Genomic DNA, 12,647 nt, shown 5'->3' on the forward strand with positions numbered 1-12,647 from the left:
ACGTAGAAGAATTATTTTTTTTTTGTAAAACGTAAAATTACCATTTCCAAAAAAGAAATGTTAGAGACTACAAGTCGAGGTACAATACTTCCATCTTTGTATCACAAAAGGCGTTACTTAACCGACTAATTTCATTTTAAGTTCCTGTACTTTCGTTTAACTGTGTATCCTTCTGAATTATAATTTAAACAGGGGCAACTGTTAATTTTTGGCGGTCGTCAACAATGGGGTGCATGCGTATATTCCTGTTTTGGCAGGATCGGCCTACGTCGTTGGGGATGATGGATCTGATAATGTGCGGTTACGATGTTGCGAGCGGCTGCAAATATATGGAGGAGGCACGGTTTATCCATCGGGATATCGCGGCCAGAAATTGTCTGCTTACTTGCAAGGAGGCCGGACGGGTTGTGAAAATCGCGGACTTTGGCATGGCCAAGGATATTTATAGGAGCGATTATTATCGGAAAGGTGGCAAAGCTATGTTGCCTATAAAGTGGATGCCGCCGGAGAGTTTCTTGGACGGAATATTCACAACGAAAACTGATGTTTGGTAAGATTTTACCGACCGTCGAGTCGAACATACTGTTTTAGTTTAAGATGACGTTGCAGATAGATATAATGATACAGAAACAGAAATTACACAAGAATTTATTGATTCTTTGAATAATTTCAAAAGGTTGATTCTAGCGTAACAATATTGTGGAAATATATTAGGCGCAGATAGAATATGGACTATGAAGGTTCGCTTCTTATAAGATAGTTCTCACTTTCTCGCCACACTCGCAAACAAAATACTACAAGACTCGCCGTCTGTCCCGCTATATCGCTCGCTTTGCACTGAGTTCGATTTGTCCGTTGCCGCAGAGGAGCGCGAAAACGAAACACGTCCTTCGAGAACGTTCGCAAACGCACGCGGTAAATCCCTGCAATATGTATAGTATTCACAGATCTAAATGTCGCCAATTCGTTTCTCTCGCAAATGCATAAAATTCACAGTCCTGTTATGATCATATAAATATAAATATCTATCTTATTCGAGCGGACACTTGCAATGGTTATTACTATATATATAAAAGAAAATATAAAAACGCTACGAACTTATTCTCCAACCCAATAATTCTACTTTAAGCTATTTCCAAGTTGTTTTTCTAACAAGCGTCTTATTATTTCCTCTAGGGCGTTTGGTGTTTTATTGTGGGAGATCATGTCTTTCGGATACGTACCTTACACAGGATGTTCTAACAGACAAACCATGACGATGGTAACATCAGGTGGTCGTTTAGAAAAGCCAGCGGGCTGTCCTGATCCTATTTACGGCATAATGACGCGATGCTGGCATCCGCGGCCAGAAGACAGGCCTAGTTTTGCAACGATTGTTGAAAGAATCGGTTATTGTTTACAGGTAAATAATTTTATTTTGATTTGTACGATAGCTTCGATTAATTGATACGAGAAAAATAATATTTCTATAGGACCCTGACGTGACAAATCATCCAATGCCTAACTTTGACATATTACCAATCTGTCAGCACGAAATAACGATCATGAGACCGGACCCAGAAGCTGAGTGTATCAACGTGCAATCCGAAGTGAGTGCAGAATTTATTATTTACGAAGAATCGCTGGGGATGGGATCAAGCACGATGCAAAATGTGATTTGTAATTCTACATGGTAATTTGCGGATGTTGTAAAGGACAAGAGAGTAGATTATTTTTATATATATTGCATATATTTATATTATATTATATTTTTGTATATGTTTTTATATATATTTTTATATATGTTTTTATATATTTTTTTATATATGTTTTTATATATATTTTTATATATATTTATATATATATTTTTATATGTAATAATACATGTGCAATTTTCAATTTAAGAGAGGCACTTTTAAACATGATGATGTTTGGTCGAGTAAAATGTAAGCAATCTTCGGGCTACTTCTGGAAAATATTCAACGAAATCATGAATCGAATCGTCGAACATTTTCCGTGAATTTCACAAAAAAAGCTCACACGGTTTTCGAACTGTGTAAACGAAATTCTGAGTCTTCTGCTTCATTCGCGTCAACTAAAACTATTTTAAGCCATCGGCTCGGAAGAAACATATGTTCGTCTTCGAGATCACTCGAACAATTTCTCGAATCGTACATTCGAAATTGCAATTTAATAATTAACTGCGATGTAAAGACGCGCTTGATCCTATCCTAAAAAACTAATCCACTCATGATCCAACAATTTAACGCGACGTCTAGTAAATGGTCGTATCTGTGAATTAATTAATAAGAATATAAAAATGTAACCGACTTGTCAACGAGATATTCACGTTGTTTCTTATCTTTTGCAACACAAACTGTTGCGCTGGTTACTTGATGGAACAACTTCTGTAATTTTCCTAGCTGGACGCGTGTGGCTACATGCAACCTAAAATCATTGATCCACGATCAGCGAGTCAACGTATGGCTCAAGCCGCCGCTAGTAACGTATCGTCGGATCTTAGAAACGCAAATTCGAGTATAAGAACGTTTCCGCAGCCGACGGATCGTCCGCAGAAACGATTCCAAACCAATCCATACGACTCTAGTACAGATACCTCTGAACAAACTTACGGCGGTAATGCGAGTCGCGACGGTTTCGATGATGAGAATGACGATACAGAGGTACATTTCACTACTAAACAAGTGATTATGCTTCTGGGAAATTGTTTTCCCGTTATAATTTCGTTTTTTGCGTCACGCATGTAGCCAGTTCCGAAGCGACGATAACTGCAACAAAATTAGTAATCGTTACGGCTCATTTACGTTTTGCTGCTTGGACATTGTTTACGGAAAATTTTAGCGTACACGTTTTACTGAGTTCAGTGAGCACCAATTAGCCTGTTGATTTCGAAAGCCTTCTTTCCAGCACCCCGTACGCGCAACGTTTTCCCGGCTGAATTTCGTCAACGTATGTTCTATCAGTGGAAACGAAAGAAATGATACAGAAGAATACATCGTTTGCAATTTCTACCAAAAGAACTGCAAATGTTGCATGAAATGAAATACTAGGATTAATTTGGCGATAAATATTGTTACTTAATATTAACACTTTACCGACCGGTAGCCTATAAATCATCGTCACGATGGCCAATAATTCCATATCCATTATTGTGGTAAATGTGTTAGATTGTACTACCATAAGCTTCAATATTATTATATAATCTTTTAAATATTAAGCATCTTTCGCGATTAATAAAATAAATAAAATCGAAGTAGAATCGAAAATTTAACATTTAGTTAAATGGTCGGTAAAGTATTAAGCAAGATGTTTGTTCACAGTAAAGTTACCGTACGAGTTAAAACGACCGGTTTCACATTTTTCTTTTATAATTATCAAAATCGTGGAAACATTTTCGTAGGAAATAATCGAACAACTTCCTTAAATTAAGCACACCTCATAATTGAAATAGCGAAAACTTTAAATAAAGTTAAAGCGTCACCCATCGACCACTTTCAGTGATCAATAGATTTACTGTTAACAGACAACTGGCGATTGAGAAATATTATTACCGAGTCGATTTCGAATGAAATTCGAACGAAGAGTTATTTAAACAGTTTCTTAATAAAGTTTCGTATCTGTCCGTTTACTGATAGAACAGAACGACGAGGTTCCGTCGAGGAATCCTAAAGCATCGGGTATACATATAGAAAATTGTATTTGTAGAGCAAAGACAAGGCTGACAGTTCGAACGATCGAGAGGAGAACAGTGAACATCGAATTTCAGAGGACATCGAAAATAGTGGTAAGTCAGACAACAGTAGCGACAACGGCAACAACCGTCCATCGGAAACGGAGAGTCGTCGAAGCAGTACGATCGACATCGCAGACGTTGACAAAAGGAACGCTAACGACAGCACCACGACCACCGATATCAATTCGGACTCGTTGATCGTTGCTTCCACGGACAAGCCGCCGGAGACGACGAATTTGTCACCGAGCACGCGTACCTGCTCCCCTACCCACGCTGGCCTAAATACAACCGCCACCACGAATGTCAACGGGATGTTAAAGAAAACTTCCTTGAAAGCTGCACTCAGCTTGGACCCGAGCGCGTTGTGTCGTGGCAAGATCCCGTATGAGAAAATGGCGTTCTCGCCGCAGGTGCAACGATCCAGCACACCCGGGAGCATGGAGATTAAGAAGGTAATTTCCAACGATGCAGTTTTACTCCTGTTTATTTCACTTTCATCTGTGACGTTCGATAGTTCCTTACGCAAACTGATCACGATACAGGACGATCTATGTCTCGATATACAGGGTATCTTAAAAGTCGCTTGCAATCGGGAAATGAGGGATTCCTAACGTGATTCGATGGAAATTTTTTCATACTCATTGGTTGATGTTTCTTTTTTTTTAATAATGCATTAACGATGCCTTGAAGAACATCATTGTAAAGGAAAAAGTTGCTTCAAATAATCTCAGAAACCCACCATTTCCGAATTGTTAGACCTTTTTGGAACACCCTGTATTTTATTGAAAACGGATGATAACGCTGACGCCGATTTTTTGTTTAGATCGATTCGTATAGATTTATAGTCGTCGCGGAAAATATGTTGACACCAATAAAATCAGAGTTTATTAGAATAAACGTTCACTTAAAATAATTATTTTAAAATTATTCTATTTGTTTCTGTTTCGTATAATTTTTTAAACGATGTTAAATTTTTTAAAACTGGACTAAAAGAACGATTTGCATTTTTTTTTAGCACGCGTTTTTTAATTTTTCTATCTTAACGTGACTTATCAATATATATATATCCTTCTTCTTCTTCTTCTTCTTCTTCTTCAGTTTTTTTTTACTCTGCGACATGACTGTATGAAGTTAAGGATTTTACAAAAAACACATATCGCAACTTCAACATTTAAGATAACTCAATTTTCACAAAATCATTACACAACACCTTCATCTACGGAATATCTCTATCGATGACATACTTCATTCTCATGATTTGAATAATAATCAGCGTATTTTACCGTATTTATTAATGCATAATTTGTCGCATTGGCTATACATTAATTATTTGCGCTTTTTCTTAGCATTGCTTTCCACATTACCAAGTTTTACATATAATTTTGTTATGAGTTTAAACGAATGACTTCTTTGATAATGAAAGAAATGATTGTAATACCGTAAGGTTTAGATTAAACACATTTTATATTACCTTCTTTAAATATTGATAGCCAAAAGTTATTTCAATCGTAAGCACTGTTTAACGTGCTATACCTATTTTTGATATAACAAATTTTATTTCTGGTTAATTGATTTGATTACAAGATTGATTGGAATTCGGTCATAAATTATTATTATAGTAACCAAAGTTTTATAATAATAATGTTATTGTACTCAATTTATATTAACCAACCTCAAAGATATTTTTTTGAAGAAGTAAAACGGTAAATGAACATCAAAGAAGTCGTAACTGTGCGAGGTTAACGAGGACTACAGATGCAAAGATTAACAAAGTTGTTACATATCTAATTCTACAACCTCTGAATAATAATCTTTTTAATGTTTCAACCATTTTTACTTATAACAAGGAAAATAAATCGAATGAACTATATTAGCGTAATAAATTTATTATTGATAACGAAACTACATTGCCAGTACATAACTTCTGATATTAAATATTTCACAGTTCATAGAAACTGTAGTAGCTAATCTCATTTTGACAGCCTCGTTTAGTATACTATACCTGTACCTTTTTTTATAATTATAACAGGTAAATTGTAAATCTGTATTGATTTATGATATTTACAAATTTTTAAACTGTCGTATTATTTTTGCTATGAGTAATGTTCTAACTGGTAAATTATATTTATCGTTCATTATAATTTTAACGAGGCGATGTAAATTAGTATTTCCGTAAAAATCTACAGTATAGTTATAGAAACGTTGATTTTGAAAGTAAAATATTAGCCTCTGGACGAAGTCAATGATCTGTGTGATAACAAGCATAAATCAGTCGTATGCACAGAAACAATTTAGATCTTCTTGCCAAGTCTTGTCATGAATGAATGCACGTTTCGCGAAGTGGCGGATCGTCAGAGTTAATAATAAATATAAATTGGTAAATGATTGACAACAGTACGCTCGTCCTCGTTTATCTTGTAGGAACCGTACAGAGTGTTACAAAAATATGGAGTCGAAGAAAGCATACGTTGGAATTTCTTTAACTATTTTGCAAGTTAATATTTAATTTCTGAAATATTAATAATTGTAAAGAAAAGACAAATATTATCGATCTTGAAATTACCATAAATATTAACGGTCTTATTTGGTCAAACGAGAAAGGCTTCGTATATGTAGCTATATTTAATTTATGATTTTTTAAGGAAAATATGTTTTTTGAGATTAAGGGGGTGTCAAACCATCCATTGCAAAAACATGAAAAATTAAATGTTTACTAGAAAATAGGTGAATATGAATACCATGCAAAGATCTTATCTTAATAATCTTATCCTGATAATTCTGTTTGAATAAATGTTTAACTTGCAAATACTAAAAAACTTTCCAACTGCAGATGTATCTCCGAGCCTGTATTTTTGGTGAATTCCGTACAAACAATTGAAATCATTACATCGCTTATGCTTTTTTTTTTTAAATATTTGAATAAACATCTGTATATTTTTGCATTCAACCTCATTGAAACTACCAGAAATCATAAGATTAACATTTAAACGACCGCTCACGAGATTTCTCGTGTTTCAATGCATAAAGGAACTTGCTGTTATAAATAGCATATCCTGCGGAATTATTAAACTTATTTTAAAAACTACCCTTATAACATATTAGTTATAAGGTTAATAATTATGTAGTCTTTAATTTCCTATATGTATTTGTTTTCCACTTCCAAAGGAGAAAATCAATCGTCGGTCTTATAGTATATATAATATTAATATAATAATAATGCAATTATTATAATATAATAATAATATATAATAATTATAGCCTACGGGATATAATAATATGCGGTCATTTAAGCGTTAACATAACCCACGCTCGTGACACTCGATGTCCTTATGTTTCTTCCAAGAATCTAGCGACGCTTACCCCTTGAATTCGTTTCATCGCAGTTCTATGTATGATGGAACTATCGTCTCTCTGTTCTTCACACGAAGGATCCTATGGTTCGCCATCTACCAAGAGAAGAGGAATGCTCCTGCTGAGATTCGTACAAAGGGGAGTGACAAGACTCCCCGGCCGGCGGCGTTGCGACGCGTGCGACCATTACCAAATCGCTGCGACGATCCGCCACGGTAACGGCAGTATCGATAGCAACACGTGTCGCGGAATCCTCGTCGCACATGTGGATACGAGACGAAGAGTATTCGCGTCGAGTGCATTCCCAAGAAACGCTTTTATAAATGGGCACCGTGTCACAACCGCAAAAATCAATTCAACAACGATTCGTTTGTACGTTCTCCTTTTTATTTACTCATACATACGTATTACATATATTTTATATAATATACACACGTATACAGGGTGTCCGACTTCAAACCCTCCCAAGAGACACGTCGCGAAATCATGCTCACGTTTCTTTGACCTAGCGACGACATTTCAAAAAAAAAAGCCTTGCCACACAATCGACTTTTTCGAACGGGTACCGAAACATTATTTGATTTCGTATTTTTGTAGCCATTTGTCGGAAAAGTTTTACGAAACGCTAACTGTTCGTGTCCATTGTATTTATGGTTTTTTGTCCATTTCGAGAGGGAAGACTTTAATTGTGTTTATTAAATGGACGGATGCGCCGCGTACGCGTGCGAACAATAAACCGTAGATCGTTTCTCGTCGCTGGCGGATATGTCGACGCCGACGATGTTCGAGCGACGACGACGCATCTGCCCGACGACGACACAAGGAATTGCAATAACCGTCCGTTATTAAATTCAACTAAATCTTTTTTCTCGTCGCGCGTTTCAACACGCGGAACACATTGCACACGCGCATGCATACGTACGTTTAACATACACGCTCAACACGTACAACACATACACACACGCGACAAACACAAGCGCGCGCAAACATAAACATACGTAAAATAATACGTACCTCTATGTACATGTCAGAATACTATGGTGTCTGATACAGAAGGATAATGAACAAAGCGAAACGAATAGAATGTTAAGAGAACAAATATAGCACAAAGTTCGCCAACGCGGAACTTCGAATACATTCCATCGCAATTTGACAGAAATTATCAAGGAAAACTATATGTAGATTATATAGCTGTTATATGAGTTTAGCGATGTTCCTCCTGCGGGAAAGTGAAACAGAGGCGTCGTTCTTGTCGTTTGAGATATGCAGGTCAAATCGTCGGGAGTCGCGAGCCGTATATTGTATGAAAATATTGTTTTTATGGTTGCAAGCGGCGTTACTCGATGTTTGATATGTTCAGAAAGAGAATTCTGTAAAAGGGAGAGGAGAAGCAAGGGAGACGGATAGAGAGCTGCGGTGAGTGTGCACGTGCATGCGTGTGCGAAAGAAGGAAAACGCGCGCGAGAAAGAGAGACAGAGCGAGAAAGAGAGAGAGACAATACGCTATACACAAGACTTAATTTACACCAAAGATGAGACGAAAAGAAAATACACGTACGCGGCGTTCTTTCTACACATGCCTGTAAACCTTTATATTATATGTATACATATGTATATCTATCGGAGAAGTTCTAGGCAAAGGCTTGGCTCGAATCGCCTTCATCCTCGATTCATTTATGATTATTATTACCGGACAACGATCATAACAAATCACAGCGATGTATGTAAAAGTGTAATAAGGATGAAGATCGATCTCGGCTCACGTGTCGAACGCACACACCACTCACACACACACAAACACACACACGTCATCGTTCTCGCCGCGAAAAAAAATTGAAACTGACTACCTGAATGTTGATGCATGAAAGACTAGATTTAAATATAGTATTCTCGCCTACCTCGTTGACTCGTTAGTAGCCATGGAAGAACGATGAATGGTGGACAGTCCGTGTTTAAACATCGATCTCGTTGTATACGATTGCCATCGCAAGATTCTAGAAAAAAAAGAACAATGGGCAGACGGAACACGCTTTCAAAGACAAAAAAAAGAGCATTGGCCCTTTTTTATTTTTCTTACAACAACGACGTACTTTACGTACGCGCAGCGTATGAAAGTCAGCCACCATATATCTGTACGTGAAACGTAATAAAGACATGTTTGTGGAAATATATGTCGTACACGATCATTCCGAGCGGAATCCTTTTGGAGCATGAACCATAAATACGCATTGCCATTTATAAATATCCTAAATTGCTGGCGGCGATGACGTTATTCCTTTTACAACCAATACCCGAACGTTCAGCCTACCGAGCTCTAAATTCAACTAACACGCGTTGCTACGTGTAAGTTAGAGTACTCGCATTTATTCAGACTTTTCTCTGTTGTTATTATGACATATTCTTAAATTCAGAAAATTTAATCCTTTCCTAGAAAACTGTAAAAAATGTAAAATCGGTCATGTTGAATGATAGGTTCGGTATTAACCCCTTGCACTACGATTCCTTTCAACCTGCGTTGATTAGCATTTATTTATTCTTAATATTTTTCTTAATAGGACCATACATATCTTGTTTCTTTTATTATCTTCATGCTTTTTCGTTTCTAGACTTTGATAACAGAAGAATTTATTTTGATTTCGATTTAGTATTAGGTTGAGGAATAAGTTCGTAGCGTTTTTATATTTTCTTTTATTTTGCAACTATTTGTTGCTGTTTGACAAAGTGTATAATATTAATTCGATAGAGCTGTTTCTGCTTTACAAAACTGTGCTAATCGTCTTTTTAAATCATTTAATTTGTTATTACTTTTGAAGTTGTCGGAGACACACGGTCGGCGACTGTAATAACCATTCGAGCTGTCCGCTTGCAGATTCCAAGGGCTTGGCGAAAAAAAAAGATTCCTTGACGTTTGCAAGGATGGAAATTACACTGTTACTTTATCTATTTATTACTCTCACGTAATAAAAAAAAAATAAATAGTAAATAATGGATTAATTTATTGTTATAACTATCAACACAGTTTTGTAGAACAGAAACAGCTCTATCGAATGAATATTATACACTTTATCAAACAGCAACAAATCGTTGTAAAATAAAAGAAAATATAAAAACGCTACGAACTTATTTCCCAATCCAATACTCACACATTACATGTAAGATAAAACGGTACGTATCTTTTTCTTGATCAGTATAGAGGTAACAAGGAAAATTATATGGCTAGGTATTATTGAACGTCAGAGATTGTGTAACGCAAAGAAGCAATAAAAAAATTTGCAATCTTTTTTGTTACATAGTCGTCGTTCAAAGGATTATGCATTTTATTAAAGTTTTCTTGTACGATTAGTCGATTTTCTCGCCCCTAAGAATTCGGCAAATATAAATAAATGTAATATTATGCAAGCATTACGAATTAGTTAAATTAATTCAGCTTCAGTGACAATCGATATTTAAATTTGTACTTCACTTTCTAACTTTCCATTTTCTTAATCTTAATCTTCGCAATTTTCAATTTCACCCTTTGCATTCTCTTCAGAAATATATTTACTGGACAATAGTAAATAAGATAGATATTTATATTTACTATACATATTGTTACTTTAGAATCAACTTTCCAAAATTATTCAAAGAAACAATAAATTGTTGTGTAATTTCTGTTTCTGGTGATTGGCTTAGACAATTCTGATTTTGCATAATGTTTCGCCATCTAATTATAATACGTATCATTATATCTAACTGCAACCTTATCTTAAGCTAAAACAGTATGTTCGACTCGACTGTTGGTAAAAGCTTACCAAACATCAGTTTTTGTTGTGAATATTCCGTCCAAAAAACTCTCCTCAATAATATTAATATTTATTAGATCCTGCATGAAATGTGTATCACGAGTCTGACTCGTTATTATAGTGCGAGGGGTTAATTGCTTAATAAGTAGGATCGTTTCGGTTTCTGAATTAGGATAATTTAGAAAATGCGAAAACGAAAGAATGAAATACGAACTAAACCAGGTGAAAAACACCGTAAAACTGCCTGAGAGATACTGTCCTAAAAACAGAAATGTAATCATCAGCTTAAGAAACAGATAATCGTGGCCATAAAACTTAAGGAAAAAACAATCATCTTTAATAGATTATGTGTTGTATCACGAGTGTAACTCCTTGCTATAGTGCAAAGAGATGATGGAATTCTCGTGGCAAGGTCTCGTCAGAACAACGCCTCCTACAAGCTAGTTAGTGAGAAAGTTAGGATATTAATAGTGTATTTGGTCTAGACTAAAGACGCCACGTGCCCGGCAAGAAAAAGGGAACCTTTGAGCATCTAGAGGGCCGTTAGACTGTGTGGTGTGCGCGAACTAATTGGTACGACTCTAACATTTGGGTTAGACTTTCGTATACCTGAGACTTATGGTGCTCATGTTCAAAGCGAAGTTATTTGCATCGAGTTGATCCGGGCACTTTAGGTCAGCTAACTCAGTACATAAAAATCCCTTTACCCATAGTAGCAATTTTTACGATCAATATTGATATAATCCAAGCGTTTCGATGTCAGCTGAGATCAATTTAATTTTCTTGATTATTATGAGATACGAAACAATAATGTCCCCATTATTTTATGATAGAATATATTAGAATATATTTTCTATTTCATGCATTCCTTCGTGCAGCGATTAGTAATATACTGGATTATTAATCAAATCTTTTACGAATTTGTAATATTATTTTAATATGTTTACCATGAATAAGGTTGATACTAATGTTTCCATTTTTACATACGTAACCTCGTAACTTCGCTAAATAAACAACTCTGCAACACCACACTGAAGAGCCTCAAACTTCGAACTTCTCTGGAGGTTATATCTCTGCCAACACATTCTTGTCCAATGGATCATCTAAAAATATAATTTCCACAGTTTTAAAACATTAAATATAAAATACGGAATTATTAATTGTGTCACTCGTTCAATGTATTCTCTATTGTCATTTTGTTAGAACCGACACAAACGTATTGACATAAAACAAAAGTTATCTGAAAAGAAGAAAAATTCATTCTATAATTTTATACAACAGAGTCGCGCATTATTTATAGAATATAATGTCTGTCAATGCAGTGGATCGTTGCACGATGATCGCGAATAATTATTGTTACTCGTCGACGATACTTACGAATACCAGCGAGACATTCCTTCTCTTCGTCCGCTGGTTGCACTATTCGTTTTCGTGACAACTGTTGGCCGCGAACAACGCTTACCCCGGCCATCGAAAAATATAGATAAGCAGGAACGATGAAACCTTCCGACAGGCAGAGAAAACGGAGCACCGATGGAACGAGGAAGGGGTACGGACGACAATTCGAGTTTAGTTTGCGGCGTACAGTACGTTTGTGCCGCCCTTTCGAGAATCTTGAGGCTAACAGACGTGTAGGCCGCACGCTCGTGACTATATTTACCAAAAGTATCTTCATTAGGGAGATGTCGAAGTACTCCTACTATTACGTGAAAACGATCGTTGACGACACCGACAAGCCGAAAACGTACAAGTTTCTGAAAGGGTAAGTGATCGTCCGCGGT

The 12,647-nt window shown here is 36.0% G+C and overlaps 1 protein-coding gene across 4 annotated transcripts in view; it reads left to right on the top strand.

The window, feature by feature from the left end:
- The window catches only part of Alk (Anaplastic lymphoma kinase), a 37,680-nt gene extending 28,429 nt beyond the window's left edge, over nucleotides 1-9,251 (top strand). For 2 of the 4 annotated variants that reach the window (XM_078196860.1, XM_078196861.1), the window contains 6 exons: nucleotides 258-550; nucleotides 1,177-1,402; nucleotides 1,473-1,589; nucleotides 2,403-2,663; nucleotides 3,706-4,185; nucleotides 7,162-9,251. In XM_078196860.1, coding sequence (XP_078052986.1) covers nucleotides 258-550; nucleotides 1,177-1,402; nucleotides 1,473-1,589; nucleotides 2,403-2,663; nucleotides 3,706-4,185; nucleotides 7,162-7,209 — 1,425 coding nt within the window. In that variant the 3' untranslated portion in view covers nucleotides 7,210-9,251. Of the gene's footprint in view, nucleotides 1-257; nucleotides 551-1,176; nucleotides 1,403-1,472; nucleotides 1,590-2,402; nucleotides 2,664-3,705; nucleotides 4,186-7,116 lie in introns of all 4 variants that reach the window. The other 2 variants (XM_078196862.1, XM_078196863.1) reach the window with 2 other exon arrangements.
- The last annotated feature ends 3,396 nt before the right edge of the window (nucleotides 9,252-12,647 follow it).

Source organism: Augochlora pura, chromosome 3 (genome assembly GCF_028453695.1).
Source record: "Augochlora pura isolate Apur16 chromosome 3, APUR_v2.2.1, whole genome shotgun sequence".
Classification (NCBI taxonomy): domain Eukaryota; kingdom Metazoa; phylum Arthropoda; class Insecta; order Hymenoptera; family Halictidae; genus Augochlora; species Augochlora pura.